Source organism: Tarenaya hassleriana, unplaced genomic scaffold (assembly GCF_000463585.1).
Source record: "Tarenaya hassleriana unplaced genomic scaffold, ASM46358v1 Cleome14, whole genome shotgun sequence".
In the NCBI taxonomy this organism is placed as follows: Eukaryota; Viridiplantae; Streptophyta; class Magnoliopsida; order Brassicales; family Cleomaceae; genus Tarenaya; species Tarenaya hassleriana.
Genome location: NW_010964598.1, coordinates 371,182 through 388,159, shown reverse-complemented (window position 1 = coordinate 388,159; position 16,978 = coordinate 371,182). Strand labels below are relative to the sequence as shown.

The window sequence follows — 16,978 nt, the reverse complement described above, 5'->3', positions numbered from 1 at the left end:
TATGATGGCATGTTGCTTATATATGGATGCTTATATATATATATATATATATATAATATAAAAGATTTATTTGATAAGGAAAAATATTTTTTTTATTAGATTATAATATTGTAATGCAAAATCATATAAGATTAGTTTCTATTATGATATTTTATTATTATAATATGTATGTTTCTATTATTTGTTTTATTGTAAACTGTAATGATAAATTATATGTAGGTCATGAATATTTTAATTGTATAATAAAAGTTATAAAAATGATGAGATAGAAGATGATATGGCATAATCAAAATAATGAATACATCAAATGACCAATAAAATTTGAGAAACTTGATGATGTGGAAGATGAGGTGTCTTCACCATAATCCTTTAAACTCCTTTATTAATATATATAGATTTTTTATCAATAATATGTCGCTGGCGTATATATATATATATATATAAAAAAAAGAGGTGTATATGTATATATATATATATATATATATATATATATATATATAATAAGATTCATATAAATGAGAAATACCATTGAACAAAACAATGATTAGTCCCCAAATGAACACATATAACATAACATAACACAACAAATAAAAATTGTAATGAAACAATGGGAAGAGACTGAAAGAAAACAATTCAAAGCTTAAGACCAAACCTACAATCACTAGCTTTGATGTTGATTCTATTGTTTTCGGACAAACTATCCACGACAAGCTTGCATTTGCCCAATATCCTAACCCTCCTCATCTTCAGCTTCCCTAATCTAACGGCTACAGGAGCATCGACCTCCAGATCCAACGGCACTCGTCCCGACGTCTCCTGCTGCTGCTTCAACGCTGACATGATCGCGTTACCGTACTGCGCTGTTCCCTTCAGTGTCACGTCTAGTTTAGTCACATTACGTTTCCCCTGGTAAAATCTCGGTATCGGGCCTTCGCAAAGCTTTGTTTTCGCGTACCAAACTCCCAAATGGCCTCCTTTCTCGTAGTAAATCCCGATTTTCTCATTAGGGTTTCGAGCGGTGATCTTGACGTCGAATTCCGCGTAAAGGGTAAGGTCGAGGTTGATCCTTAGGTTGCTCACTCTTAGACTATCCACGTCGTATTGAGGCAGTTTCGGGCGGAAAACGAGGTATATAACCGCGATAGAAATGCCTAAGGTGACAAGAGCGGTAACGAGAAGGACGAGAATCCAACAAAAGCACCTGCAGAGGAAGTTTTGGTTCTTTCTTCTGGCTTTAGGACTGCTCGAAGGAGGGATCATTGTGCCGGGAATCTCTGCCTTGCGTCGTCGCATTTGCTCCGAGGATGACTCCACGTCTCGGGCTGGATGAACTCTGGTCTGTTGGTCTGCCATCTCAGTGTTTGTGCTGCCTTTGTTCATGTGTCCTAGTTCATATATTAGGATTGACCATTGAAGTTGCTTATGCTGCTTTGCCAATATCTCTCACCTTCCATTACCTAACACAGGAGCTGTGGTGGTTCAACCAAGCTGATTTTCATATGACATGTGTGTAACCATTCATCCAAAATGATGATATTCTACTATATCCTAATTAATAAAAAAATGATTAGATTTAAAATTGCTTAGAAAATAAATATTTACTAATAGATTTTACCTTAAATACTTTGGTTCGTTTAATAACGTGATAACGAAATGAACTGATTGAATATAATTTTTTTAAAATTAAATAAATCAAAGTTCGAATTGAATATATATATAATAAAAAAATTGAACGAAAACGAATTTTTTTAATAAAAACTAAATCTAGAGTCTAAACGGAATCAAATGAAAAACCAATATAAATACCATATTAACAAAACTTGTACAAAATAAAAACAAACGAATATAAACCGAATCCCAAAATATCCACCCGTTATAAAGACAGATCTATGGACAAATAGTAACCAAAAAGATCCATTGCATGTATGAACACAGACCAAAAAGAAGGATCATAAGTTAGAGGAAGACAAGAGATCTGTTTTGAAACTATGTTCAGAACCAAAACAAGAGGAACCCTGCATGCGACACAGTTTGAGAACTGAAGGTTTGTCCTAAAATCTTGTGAGACGAAGAATCAATCATCTTTCCTCTATCAACAGATATGCTAACAAGAAATGTCTCAGAAATGCCAATTGAGTCCTATTCTTCACGTCAGCAAACACGTGGAAGCCGCAACGAGCAGAAGCATCGTGACTATCCCGAGGTTAACCACCGTATCGACATCTGCGAGCTTCTCTAATCTCTCGTGGAGATCTCTCCGCATTTGCGTATATGGGCATTGTTTCTTCTGCAACATGAAAAGCGGGTTTTGGTTATAGTATTCAAATCAAGAATGAAAAAAGAAAAACCAAAAAATCGTGCAGAAAGTTCTAACTTTTATTTTACATTCACAATTGTTTCTTCCGTTTTACGCATAACCTCTTTTTCTGTGTGATTGTTTCCAGACATCGCTAAATGCAATACCTACGAGCTGTGTGATGCCAAGCTAAAAAGAGAAATTCGGCCCATTTCCGTAAGAAACAAAAAGAAATTACTACAGTTTATATCGAAAAGGGTTGCAAATTTTAGAATGGATATTTGTATCAGGAATAATTATAAATAAAACAAATATTAGCTCTCTTGTTACCTCGGTTTTCAGTTCGTGGATTTCATTAGAAGCCTCTACATTGTCAAGTGTTTCACTATTACCGTGCTGAGAACGTTGGCTGAACAGTGTGTCAGAGTTGATTTTGTCAGAGATTCTACCAGAGAAGGCCTTGTAAGTGGAATCCGTATGTATGGTCTCCATGACTGAACCAAAGAAGTTTGTCACTGGCACCTAAACCCAGAAAAAGGGTAACCTTGAAAGAATGAGTATTCCACTTGAGAAGAACAGTATTGTGTAGAAAATAAACAGGGAAATACCAAAAGGAGTCATGAATTTAAATGAAGACCATCATCATCTAAACCATGAATATCGCATAACCAAACAATGGGAACATTTATAAGAAAAAAAACCTAAGCTTTTCTAATCCGAACGAGCACATAGTAGTAAGAAAATCCTTTTCAGTTTCCTGATTTCCCTTTTAGGTTTCCCCATTTCTATCCCAACTTAATTTTTTCTTCTCATTCCAATTCCTATATATGGAGTTGTTGTACCGGATGTTATGCACAACTCTTAGTGATAGTATCCAAAGTTTTCAGATGATTTCTATGTTCTCTTTGAATTTCAATAAGAAAACAAACTTACGCTGCATTATTTGAACCCTGATTCTGATGATTAGCTAAAAGACATTTACTTGTGATAACTCGGCCTTGATTGACTGGTGCTGGCATATCACAGTTAAGATGAGATGATGACACCACCTTGGGATGCTGCATCATTACAGTACAGCATCCACCGTTTGGCCTTTCATATCAGATTTAGCCAGGTGCTCTTATATGGAAAAATCAAATTTCACTCAAGGCATGGTAAACGTTCATGGTTTTCCTTTTGTACTTTCTCCAGCATAGACTTTGCAATGGCCATGGGGAAATCCATTCAGCTACTTGTACACACCATGTAAAGCTCGTAAAAATGGAGAGACAGAAGAGAATAAGAAAAGATGTACCTTCTCCAAATGTGGTTGGTAAAGATCTGTCCGGTAATAGGCAGTAGACATTAGCAGTCTCGGATCGTAGGAGCTAAACAAACTGCACATGTATACCAAGAAGGAAAGGGAAGTGTGAAATCATTAAGCTCAGAGCTTGGAAAAAGTCACGTCGAAGATGCAAAAGGCCTAAAGGTAGATCACGAGACATGTGAATATCTTCTACGCATTTTAAGTGACATATTTGACTATCTGATCCATATCCATTTCAGAAAATTTTAAAAATTTAAAGCGGTTGGGAAATTTTCGTAGTTGAAATATCTTCGCAACATTTTGATAATTGTTGTACCTGCTCAGTGATGCATTGTCATATATATTTAGCCTTTCGAAGAATGCCAGAGTATAGAATGTAAAACGGTCCACAACTGACACACCAACCTGTAGCAAACAGACATTGAAAGATCACAAGAGATGGGTATCTTAACTACACAAAGGTTTTCTATTGAACAGTTACAACATATGCACATCTCTGGATAATACAAAAGTAGCTTTCAATCATGAAATGTTATACTAGCACTTACATCTGAGTCTAGATGGTGCGAATATGAGTTCTCTCCTTTAAGACTACTACCGATGGCCAAAACACCCGGAGATTGAAGCTACAAAAAATGAGATATTCAGAATGCTTATGAAGGAACTGAAAAGATCCAAGATGCCAGTTTCAGTATTAGGCAGTAAGTCCATTGAAAACCTAAACAGCAACGCCCACATAAGTAGAGATAATATAATCGATATCAGCATATAAGCCCAAAACATTACGATTTCTGGCTTGCAAGAACGTATAGTTGATACCAAAAGGAAAACTACCCATCAAAACATGACACTAAGATGTACCTGGTTAAAGAGAGTGGCAGCTTGGCAAGTATCAACCATTATGAGCAGCTCCTTGAATCTAAATTAATCAAAATACGATCATAAGGAAGTCAAAACTATATCCAGCTAAGACGATATAAAAACAATGTTTGTTTCGCGCAAGGGTAATCCCCGGATATAGAATTATGGTGTTCAACATGCACTCTTTGGGTATCATTACGTATATAGAGCGGGCATTTATCCCAAAGACAAACAGGAACAAGTAAGTATAGTTTCTGTTTGCAAAACAATTCGGTGCAGAGCTCCAATGGAATGTAAAAGAAACATGGACATGTAGTTCAAAGATGCAAGAGAATGTATAACAGACCTACGCTTCTCTTTCATTTGTTTTACAGCATCAGCTAAATCATGGCTCTGGAGTTCTTCTGCATCTTGAAATTTCAGAAACTCATCACCCCCATGCCCAGTCATGTAGAGTAGAATATGACTTCCCTCATCACTTAAGAGACGCTTTGACCTTGGAACAGCATTCTCATGACGCCCAGTCAAAACCCGTAAAAAGTTTTCAACTGTTACTTCATACCCTCGATAATCTACCTGAGTGAAAATGATTACACACTATCAGCTCTTGTCTAGAACAAACTTGGACTGTACAATCAGCAACATGCCGAAGGCATTTGATAGCTACAGAATAGTTAATTCACCACATATACCATATTGTTTCAACTTGGACATCAATAACATCATGTATGGCAACTGGCTCACAAACGATTTTTAGGTGAAATCAGATCAGGGAGAGCATATTGCTTCCATAATTCGCAAAGCAATATGACAAACAAATTCGTATATGTATCCTGCTTAAGATGCAAAGTCTTCCGAATACAAGTACCCAAGGGAGAAAGCCCCAATACTCCACTCGAAATTTACCTCAACATTATCCCCATACAAGTTAAGCCTGTGGTTCTCATTGTTAAAAACTTGAGCAGGATACTCATTTCTAGCATTGCAGGCCATGTCATCCGCTAGCATCAGAATTATCCTCTCATCTGGTATTCCTAGCCTCTTGACTGTCCTAGTAACACCAAATCAATAGAATAAAAAGTGAGAACTGAAATTCAGAGAGAAGTAAACATATCACGGTAACAAACAAAGTGTAAGCTCTCACCTATACAGGGACAAAGTGTTTGCCATGTGCCGATAGTTAAACCTGTGAAACAATAATCACATCTATAAATTATACAACACTGGAAGAAACATGTAATTTTAGAAACCCAACGACATAACAATGCTGTCCTTTAGAAAAACCGTAGCACGCCGATCACTCAAGCATATCAAAAGAAACGACATTTATCTGCTAACATGGCTTTTATGTCTAAACATGATCCAGAAGACAAATATGTCTCACAGCACAAAAGAGTTAAAAGGATTGTTCAAAGAAACCAAGAGATCAAAATACACAACACCGAGTTTCCAGTAACATTAACAAATACACCTACATGCTAGTTCATAAAGCCTACAAAGACAGGTCTTTTGCCTATCTGGACTGCCTCCCAAGACTGCACCAGAAATATGATAGAATCTAGAGAGAAGTTAAGTTGGCCAAATCTTTGGAGACGACTCGGCATCAATCATCATAACCAGGACAAAAATAAGAAGTCACCAGTAGTAACATCAGAGATAAACTGAACTGTCGAGATTCAAAGCATTTAAACCCTAAATGGATAGCATGTCTTCAGAGTTTGAACATCCCAGTACTGTGAGAACACAACAGTTTAGTTGCAAAACCTATCATGACTTCGCAACCTCGTGATTCACCTGATTTTGAGCTCACTTCTTAGAAGAACTATATTCCTATGCTAATAAAGGCCTCAGATAAAAAATCAAGTAAGGGAATTTCTCCATAACAACCAATCATGAACAAACAAAAAAAGGCAAAATGGGCATGTGAAACATTTGAAATGGGCATTAATATTCGGATCCGAACAACAACATTTACCAGAAGCGAGAAGTGCAGACCAAGACAGCCCAGTTGTTCGTGTGTATAGTCGTCTCGCCGGAAGAACAGGCAAACAAGTAACAGAGCAGCGCTAAGAATATCAGAATCTTCATATTTGAGACAGTGAACCTGCAAAATTTTGAAACCTATATTGGTCTGAATCAATTCCCCAAAAGATTACCGACTTGAACAAGATTCGATAAAACCAAACTATACCAATCACGAAGACTTGATTGATAGACAAACACGAGATTTCGGAACTCAAAAACCACCCCAAGTCTTATCGAAACTCAGGAATCAACAGCCGATGTTAGGTTTCTGCAGGCAATTTGCAAGTTAGAAATAACAAGGAAAAAACATTCAAACAGAGACAGTTACGAGGATCTACTCATGCGGATCTAATAGGACAAGAGAAAAAATTGTTGTTTCTCACAGTTTCTTCATTTCCCATAGATTAAAAAAAAAACTAGTTCACCTGAGACCAACACAGTGATTTCGAAATCAGAGATGGAATTTGACAACGAGAAGAAAAGGACAAAAGACAAACAGAAGAGAATACAATTAAAGCTTACTCGGCGCCGAAATCTCCGGCGACGACGGCGAGGAAGGAGAGAGAGCCAGGGTGCCAGACGCAGACGAGGGGAAAGATGAAATGAAAAATAAGGACCATATTGCAATTAAGAGATACTTTAAGGACCATATTGAAATGAAAATAACGACTTGGCAATTCATTTAACAATATGATAATATGGGACATCATATTTGGCAATTCATCTAACAATATGATAATACGGTACAACATATTTGGTTTAAAAACGGTGTTCCTATATAGGTATAATAAAAAAAATTATATATAAATAACTGAATATTATAAAATTTCTAAATAAATATATGAACTATAAAATTCTTAAATAAATACCCGAATTTTTTAAAATTTCTACGTAAATATCCAAACTTTTAAAAATTTGTCAAATGAATATTCAATGATGACTAAGTCATCAATTACCGATAAATTCTGTTATAAGTTTAACGTCGTTAATAGATTTTTGTTTTATTTGATAAATTTTTAAAAGTTTGGATATTTATCTGGAAGTTTTGAAAAATTCAAGTATTTATTTGGAAATTTTATAGTTTAAATATTTATTTGGGAATTTAATAAAAGTTCAGGTATTTATATATGATTTTCTCTATAAAAATTAAGAAGTTGCTAATATACTAATAAAATAGTTGAAATGCTAGTAATTGGTGTTCTAATCTGTGTGTTTACGGTAATATTAATTAAACCCAGGGCCGTCTCATAAATTTTTGGGGCCCTGTACAGATTTTATATTTATATAAATTAATAAATTTAAAAATAATAATTTTAAATAAAATAAAAAAATTAAAAATTGTATTATTTCCAAAAACATTTAAAAATGATATAAATATATTTAATTTAATATAATATACCAATGAATTGCTATAATATATTTTAATTAGTTTTAATAAATGTTTTTAATATATTTTATAGAAACAATCAGTTCTAATAAATATTTTTTTATAACAATTATAATATATTTTGGTTTTAACTATTAAAAATAAATATTTAATAATAATAAAGATAATTAATAATAACAAAAGTTGTTACCGTTTATAATTAATTTTAATTATTTTCTATTATTAATAATTAATAATTAATAAATAATAATTAATAAGGGGCCCATAAATTTTGGGGGCCCTATTCCATCGCACCTTTTGAACATACTAATAGACGGCTCTGATTAAACCGATCAACTTGTTATCAGACATTTTTCCTATATTCGAAAAACAAAATTGAACATATTTTTATTTTATTACGAGAATAAATTTTAGAACTTTGAATACGTGGGTTTCGGGATTTATAACTCAAATCATTCATCTGATATTAGATATAGCCTTACACGATATCTAATATTTTATAATGCTCCCGTTATTAATAGTCTTGGATAATATTGCTCGAGAAATCAAGTCTTGGATAATATCAGATACTAACTTAATAACTCGAACTCCGGACACTCTATTTAAAGAGGGTGGAAATTCATATTCTTCAAGGTGTTAACGAATATAAATCTAGACAAACTATGACTGATGTTTCTGCCATAATAAAGTCTTTCTTGATATAGGTTTCATCATCCAAGCAACGTTCGGCTGATACCACTATTGGAATTTTCTGAGATCTGTAGAGCAAATTCTATTCTTATGAGATCGATTCTAGGGTTTACGCAAATGATGAAAAACAAAATTTTATGAAACTCTAGAACCATGCATGTATGAATCGTAGAAACGTTGAAACGCTTACCTCAATCGATCCGGGGTCTGTATCAACTGAAGAATTCGTTCGATCACTTAAGGCAGGAAGATTACCTCGCCCTCTACACGTATCCACACCTTTGGATGGATTCCGACGATTGGAACTTGTCTGCTAGAACCCGAATCAACTATTTCCGTATGTTGCTTTGAGAAAACGAGACTTAGATCACCTCTTAGATCTCACCAAAGTCTATTGAAGTGTTCAAAGTCGGCTCACTTAATTAGGGTTTTAATCTCCTTCTTATAAAGTTATTTAACCTTAATTTTGGTTTAATTTTCGAAAAATCCGAAAGCCGGAACGGACGGTCCATAAATGCACGTGGACCGCCCGTTCCAGCAAGCAGAACAAAGCCAGAACGGACGGTCTACCTTATGTGGACCGTCGGGTCTGGACCTGACGGACCGTCGGGTCTGCTCTTCTGGTCCATCGGTCTGGACCCTTCCGTCTCAGTTTTTTCGTCGTTTTCTCATGCGTTTTCTCCTTCCCTACGTGTATGACCCTGTAGGCTCATTCGATATAGCAGTATAATCCGAAAACTCTATTTCGGATATACAAGTCATAGGCGGTCTCTAGCAAGACAGTATGACTACCTATCTCGAATAGAGTTTGTTCGTAATCTTACGAACATCAGTGATGATTCCGGCTGATGATCCTTTTGTATCACGATATCATAAGTCGAACATAAGGAATGGACATGCCACCTTATCTGATTCGACTGCTTTCTCGTTCACTGAGTTCGACTGTATGAAATAGACGACGTTCGTCTATAGTGCGGCCACACATTTCATAGTCTCGCTCACACGAGGGGCCCAACGATATCTCTCTCTTTTACGAGAGGTACAAATCCCATCTTGACTATCTACAATCCATCACATGATTCGTTTCGTACTTGATACACGCCTTTATAGTCCTCTTGTTACGCAGGACGTTTGACGAATTCAAAGTACGCAACTCCTCATGTTGGATTCCGTAGATATCTCAGGTCTTAGGATCCGATCATGGAACCGTCATATGAGATTCAAGTCATGAAGCTAGTCCATGTGACAATCTCATGCGGGTCAGTCCAGTATTCCGTTCTCCAACGAATACCTATGATTGTGATCGTATCCAATAACTATGATCATCTATATGATCATCAATCACACATCATACTAGTCTTAGTATATCATTATTCCCATAATGACATATGACTAGGAAGTTTAGTATTGTTCATAACAATACATGGATATCATAACATATCAAGTATGCAAAACATGTAATAAATAAAACACTCATCCATAAACCATAGAAAGTGTCAATACATCAAATGTATCTAAATAAAGCTCGCATAACAGTACATCATAGAGCACTCAACCAACAATAACTTGGCATAAACTGTTCAGATGGTGGAATCCATATCGGAAAGAATTTGTTGATGGCAGTTGTTGAAGGAAACATGGAAAAGAAGGCCCCTTCCTAGTAGAATTACTCAAATACGGAGCAATGGAAAGAAAGATAAGAGGGTGGAAAAGGATTCAAAATGTTTGCACTCGTCCACTTCTCTGACCAACAGGGTCAACAACTACTGCATTATCACAGAGAGAGACGTGTATTGGTTGAACACCGGAACTCTCTAAGTCATTATATATAGCTAAATAATGTGTAATTGTTCGGAGTTTCTTCCTACCTTATAGTTTTCACATAAATGTTTGGTAGTAACTTCCTTTCAGATATGCGTATCAATTATTTGAACACAAGTAACTTTCATTCGAACATGCATATCAATCGTTCATCCTGCCATAAATAAGATCCATCCTAACATCTTTCATCCTAACGCATCCCATTCTGCATTGATTATATATTGCTCCTCAACTCTTTTATGTGATCGCAATTAACAAACTCTCGGACGTTCCTAACCTACCCGAACGAGATTTTGCATTAACGGATGAAACTTGGTTTGGGAACCAGTGAACCTCTTCCTGGTTCACTTTACCAGGACGTAAGAGTAATGTCTTGGACCGATATCTCGTCTGGACGAAATTCGAACACCCAGATGGGTATACATACTAGTCCAAAAATACGTTTTTCTAGTTGAGGATCTAATTCAATTGTCTGCATTCTATCCATAATCTCGGAATAACAATACTATTCACCTGACTCCTTGAATTTCTTTCGGAGGATTATACAAACGTTTGTAGAATACCGAATTTACAGCGGAAAAACAAAACGGAAAAATCTAAAAAAAAACACGCAACTTTCAAATTTTGACAAAAAAACACTGAACTTTTTATTTTATCAAATAAACATTAAAGTTTTTAAACTTAATAAAATAAATACTTAACTCTTTTATGATTGTCAAAATTAATAAACAAAATGACTGATGTTGCACAAGGAGATGCAAACACGTCAGATTATTTTACTTGTTTTTTTTTACAATAAAAAAAGTTCATGTATTTTTTTGTATCAATGAAAAAGTTTCAGTGTTTTTTGATAATCGCAGAAAAGTTCATGTATTTTTTGGATTACTTAAAAAATTCAGTAGTTTTTTAGATTCATTTAAAAAGTTTAATGTTTATTTCAGTGTCGGACCCACAAACTTTTTCTAGTGGGGACATTCATAAAAAAATTATATATAAAAATAAGCTAAATTTAAAAAAAATAGATAAAAAGAAGTAAGAGAGTTGAAAGTGGAGGCCACATTCAATAGTTAATGGAGGCATCATTCTCTTTTTATTAAAATTTATAAAATTTTTAACTTAGAATTTTTTTAAAAAATTGACTATGGGGGCACGTGACCCCCACTCCTTGTACGTAGGTCCGCCCCTGGTTTATTTGACAAAAAATAAAATTCAGTATTTTTTGTCAAAATTGAAAATTTCAATTTTTTTTTATTTTTCCAATTAAAAATTGATGTAGGAAATCATAACATTGATGAAAATTCATGGGGGAATATGAGATTTTTTCCAACATAAATATATATGTTAAAGTAAACAAACATAGTGTTCTTGAACAAAATAATGGAATAATGTTCTCCAAAACTGCCTGAGAATCGTCTGTGCAGAGAGTTCGATATTTTATACTATTTAAATTTTTTTACAGTAAGAAAGAAAGTAAATGACGGTGTACTTTGATATGATCATACACTATTAAAGGACATTGTGAGAATTAAATAAAAAAAATGTATACTTTTCAAATGACCTAAATATTTTGGCACACTTTGCAAATGACATGTACCGTTTGGTACGGTTCACCAATTGCCCCAGAAATTAATGATTTGTGAAGTACAACAATTATTAGGAAATAATGAGTTAGAGTTGTAGATATAAAGGTTAGGAAAGGTTTAATAAGAGGAATGAAAGAACTTATATTAGAAATCATCTAAATTGAAACAAATCTATGATGAATTTTTAATGTGGTTGAGAGTCAGTTGATGATTTAGGCCTGATAGATATTAACGTAATATCTTTTATTTATAAATCTATGCTATTGTTATACAATTAGATACAAAATTGTTATTTAATTTCTTTTTTATCTACTTTATAAGTTTCATTAGTTTGTCAGCTTTTTGATTGAATGAAAGGTACCGAAAAAATGAAATATATTGAATTTTCGATAGAAAAAAATCACTATGTGAAGTTTTCATTTTTTTTCCTTTTCTGTATCGTTTTTTTCATAAATACAATATTTTTTGAATCAGTAGAGAACCTTTTATTCTCTATCTATATGAATATATTATAAATTGATAATATTACATTCAAATTCCTTACTAATATTGTTCTCAATTTTATGTTATCATGATCATATATCGTGAATCAATAACATAGATCATTTTACTTGTGCAAATCTTAGAGGAAGTAATATATAATGCAATGGTACCGCAATTAACAAAATCAAAAGAGACAGCTGATTTAACGTGAAAAATCTTCGGAGTAAAAAAACTATGGGACCGTAGTCCATCCAAAAATCTACTATAATTGGGTTACAATGTCCACATAACAATCTCTCATATCTTAAATCGAGGTTATAGAATATATACGTCAATATTCTAACCTCAATATGTGAGATAATACAACTTAACAAGTTGTCACTTAAACAACAAGTCAACCCCATAAATTCTTGTTCCAATATCCATTCAAAATTCTACTCTACAATTAAAGAGTCCACAATATTTCCAATCGATCGAACACGAGTTCAATATTCGATCAACATCTTGAATCCATATCATCATCTTGTAAAGAATTAGACATATCATCAATATGAACCTTCTAAAGTTTAACCTCCTTCAAATCAACATCTTGAATCCAATAATACATCACATCAACATCTTCGATCTTGAATGAAATGTCTAATTCTTTACAAGATGAATGACGCTTTGACTATCACACAACAAGACATACTTATCTTGTTTAAACCCAAGTTGTTCAAGAAACTTTTTCATCCATAACAACTCCTACAAGTTTCACTTACAATGATAAATTCATCTCTTACTTCACACTTTAGATTGAACAATCAATGGAGTCCGAATACAAATTCAAAGAAGGATGATATGAGTATATCTCATACCCCTCTACAGTGAGAAGTTGGATATATGTTATTGTTTGTACAAGACTAGATATAGCTCACGCCGTTGGGATTGTCAATCGGTTTCTTTCAAATCAAAGAAGAGAACATTAGCAGACAATGAAGTGAATTTTGAGATATCTTCGTGGGGCTTCTAGTTTGAGAATTATGTTTTGGATGTGATAAACCTTTGTTGGTTGATTAAATAGATTCTGACATATTTGGAGATACGGATTCTCATAAATTGATAACACGTATTTCGGGTGATATTTTGATATAGGATGTCTAGCGTATTTCACTCGATTTTATATATTTGTAGACATTCTAGGACACATTTGGCTTCAATATTGGTTGGTTGTGTTTTTTGGTGTTTAAACAGGAATCCATACATAAAGAGAGAAAAATGAGTCGAAAACATGGAATACGGAACATCACGGACGAACCGGGAACATTTGGAGTGTCTCTAGGAAAAATGTGAAGCTCAGAAAATGTCAGATCTTGCAAGTCCAATAACTTTCACTCTACAAGTCCAAATTTACATCATTGGAAAGCTCTCTTCGATATCTACGCATTGACGCCAAGATCACCCAAATCCGATGTTGGAGCAGGAAGTTATGAGCAAATTTGTGAAGCCCGCCAAAACTGTTAAGTGACACGATCGTGTCACTTTCAGTCACAGATCGAGTCACTTACCAGATTTTGGAAATATTCCGAATTTTGACCCAGAAAAAGAAGGATTAACTAGGGTTAGCCCCCAAGGTCGAAAATATTCAGACTTTTCACAGAAAACACACCCTAGAGTACACAAGAAGAGGGGGATTATCAAGAGGCAAGAGATCGGAGTAGAAGACGAAGATTACAAAGCCGGAAAAATCGACTAAGCATTCTTCCTTTCTTCTATTTTATGATGTTTTGTGTTATTGATATGAACCATAATATCTCGATGTTTAGCGAGTAGTCCCATAACTGTAGGTTAGGGATTTGCTATGTAAGGATCTTTGGTTTTTATTTCCAAACTTTGTGGATCTATTTATTCCATTCAGTTTATTGAATTGTTCTTAATGCTTTTGATCTCGTTGGCCACTTGGTTGAATGAACTTAGGGTTTTAATTCACATAGACATATGTGATTCTAACCTGGAACTAATTCAATAAATAGAACATGTATCACATCGGGAGATGGGTATTTGTCTAGGAATTATGATAGCGTTCGTTTATGCATCCAGAGTTTTAGACTATTGAATCGGGAGATTAGTAGGATTAAACCTGGATAGTGAGATTAGACTTGGAAGAGTTGATCTCTACCTTAGAGCTTGAATTCCCTGGAATGGATAGATAAACCACTAAGTTTACATATTTTGAAAGATCCTTGCATGTAAAGCAATCCCGAAGCCTGCGGTGTTCATCATCCATAGTTTATAGTCGTTTTATCATTTGCTTTGCTACATTCCCACACTCATATTATTTTCTTTGGATCTAGATTTGGATTTAGATTTGATTCAGTTGTCTACTTGTCCCTAGGGGTGGGCGTTTTGGGAAACGGTTCGAGTTCGGGACGGAATAGATCGGTTCGGTTTTTTCGGGTTTACAAAAATTGGTACCAATCGGGTTTTTTATTGTATTCGGTTCTGTTCGGTTTCGGTATCGGTTCGGTTTCAGGTTTTATTAAAAAAATAATATATTTCCTTTAAAAATATTCGATTTTTCAGGATTTTTAAATTTCGGTTCGGTTCGGTTCGGTTCCGGAAAAATTCGGTTCTCCAAAAATGATACCGTTCGGGAAATAATAGCGGTTTCGGATCAGGAAAAATACCGTTTTAACGGTTCGGTTCGGTCCGGTTCCGAAGAACCGAACCGAAACGCCCAGCCCTACTTGTCCCTGTGTTCGACCCTAACTACTACATACGATCCGTACACTTGCGGTTAATTATTGAGTCTAGGAATATTATCACTTGACCAAATTTATACACCTAGATTGACGACATCAGAAATCTATATCAGGTTATGATGACATGTATATATTAGTATATTTTTGTATAATATATACATTGTATTTTACGATATTTATATGTTTATAGGTTTTACCGTGTACAATTTTACTCCGATTTCGATATTTCTATATTTTGTAGGAAAGAGCGGAAAACGAGTTTCATCGAAATATTTTATCAAACGAAAATGAATGAGCGCGAAAATCGTTATACAAAAAAAATAATGGCGCTATCGTTACACATGATAACACCATCGTGTGTGAATATAATATAATATATATGTATGTGTTAGTGCGTAGTATATATTATACGTAAGTATATATGTAAATATATATAATATGTATATATATGTATATTATGCATATGTATTAATAAAAATATATTTAAATATTTATAAACATATGTACGATATATATGTGTATATATAATATATATCTGTATAAATATATGTATATATGTGTCGATATAATATATGTATAATATAGGAATGTTTGTATATATATATATATTATGAATATATGTATGATATACGTAATATGTGCATGTATATATATTATAAATGTATGTATAATATATGTATACACGTATATATATTAGTACGTGTATATATTATATGCATATATTTATAATAGTATATATATATATATTATACAATTATATATGAATATATACACATATACAGATATGAAAATGCATATGTATACATTTACCGAGCATAGAAATATAATTTTATATATATATAAAGAACATATATATGCATTTATATAACTGATATATTTATATATATGTAAACTTATTATATATATTAATAGATAATATAATGTAAATATCTATATGATAATGCGCTCGATTTGCGCAATTGTCTTGTAGTGAACGTATTATATATATCTATATTTGTATATAATATATAGTATATGTATATATATATATAAAAGTGATGATGATAAGAATTAACTGCCATCTCTGTCTTTTTCCTTTGTCCATAGCGACAAATTGTCCGTAGTTCGCGTCACTCAAACGATAGAGAAAACAACCACTACAAAAAACACTCATATTTCCGACGGAAAAACCCGTCGCACTAAAGAGGAAATTCCGTCGGTATATTCGGTTTACGACGGACATCGACGGAATAAGTTCCGTCCGTTAATGGTTGTCGCAAACACATCCCGGTCGTGCATCCGTCGCAAGGAAAAACCTGTCGTAAGTCAGTCGTTTTTAGCGACGGAATATTCCGTCGGCAAAAGCGACGGACTAACCGTCGCAATCTAGTCGATATGACCGACGAAAACTCCGTCGTTTTTCCATGGTAAACGCGACGGAAATTCCGTCGTTCAGTCGTCGCACTATCCGACGGAACCTCCGTCGTAATTCCGTCGGATAGTGCGACGGATCTTCCATCGCATACTAGTCGCAAAGAGGGACGGGAGGATTGGTCAGATAATAGTCGCAAATTAGTGACGGTTTATAACGACGGAGTTATCTGTGACAACCCAGAGTACCGTAGGAGGGCGGAGAGTGATCGCCGGTGCAGAGGCACGGACAAGGGGCGGCTCCTGACGAGCTTCTGGGTAGGAGGGTACAGGGATGAATCGAACACATCGGAATGAGAGAGATCCGAGGGCTGTATAGATATGGGACTATACAGTCTAAGATAACATAAAAGAATTAGTTGAGCTACTCATAGC

General features: G+C 34.3%; 2 protein-coding genes across 5 annotated transcripts; both read right to left on the bottom strand.

Moving 5' to 3' along the window:
- Nucleotides 1-541: 541 nt before the first annotated feature.
- Nucleotides 542-1,771, bottom strand: LOC104808030 (protein YLS9). Its single transcript, XM_010533517.2, has one exon. It carries the CDS (start codon nt 1,378-1,380, stop codon nt 634-636), a length of 747 nt encoding a protein of 248 aa, XP_010531819.1. The 5' UTR covers nt 1,381-1,771; the 3' UTR covers nt 542-633.
- A 119-nt stretch (nt 1,772-1,890) lies between these two features.
- LOC104808029 (putative GPI-anchor transamidase) lies at nt 1,891-7,116 on the bottom strand. 4 transcript variants are annotated; one of them, XM_010533514.2, is made up of 12 exons: nt 7,011-7,116; nt 6,655-6,756; nt 6,439-6,567; nt 5,608-5,649; nt 5,370-5,514; nt 4,810-5,039; nt 4,464-4,521; nt 4,151-4,228; nt 3,919-4,007; nt 3,591-3,672; nt 2,627-2,818; nt 1,891-2,287 (listed from the first exon to the last, which is right to left on the bottom strand). In XM_010533514.2, exons 3-12 carry the CDS (start codon nt 6,549-6,551, stop codon nt 2,147-2,149), a joined length of 1,170 nt encoding a protein of 389 aa, XP_010531816.1. In that variant the 5' UTR covers nt 6,552-6,567; nt 6,655-6,756; nt 7,011-7,116; the 3' UTR covers nt 1,891-2,146. The 4 variants fall into 4 exon arrangements, with proteins under 4 accessions (XP_010531816.1, XP_010531817.1, XP_010531815.1 ...); XM_010533515.2 differs by having other exon boundaries at nt 6,998-7,088; XM_010533513.2 differs by lacking the exon at nt 6,655-6,756 and having other exon boundaries at nt 7,011-7,085.
- Nucleotides 7,117-16,978: the final 9,862 nt, after the last annotated feature.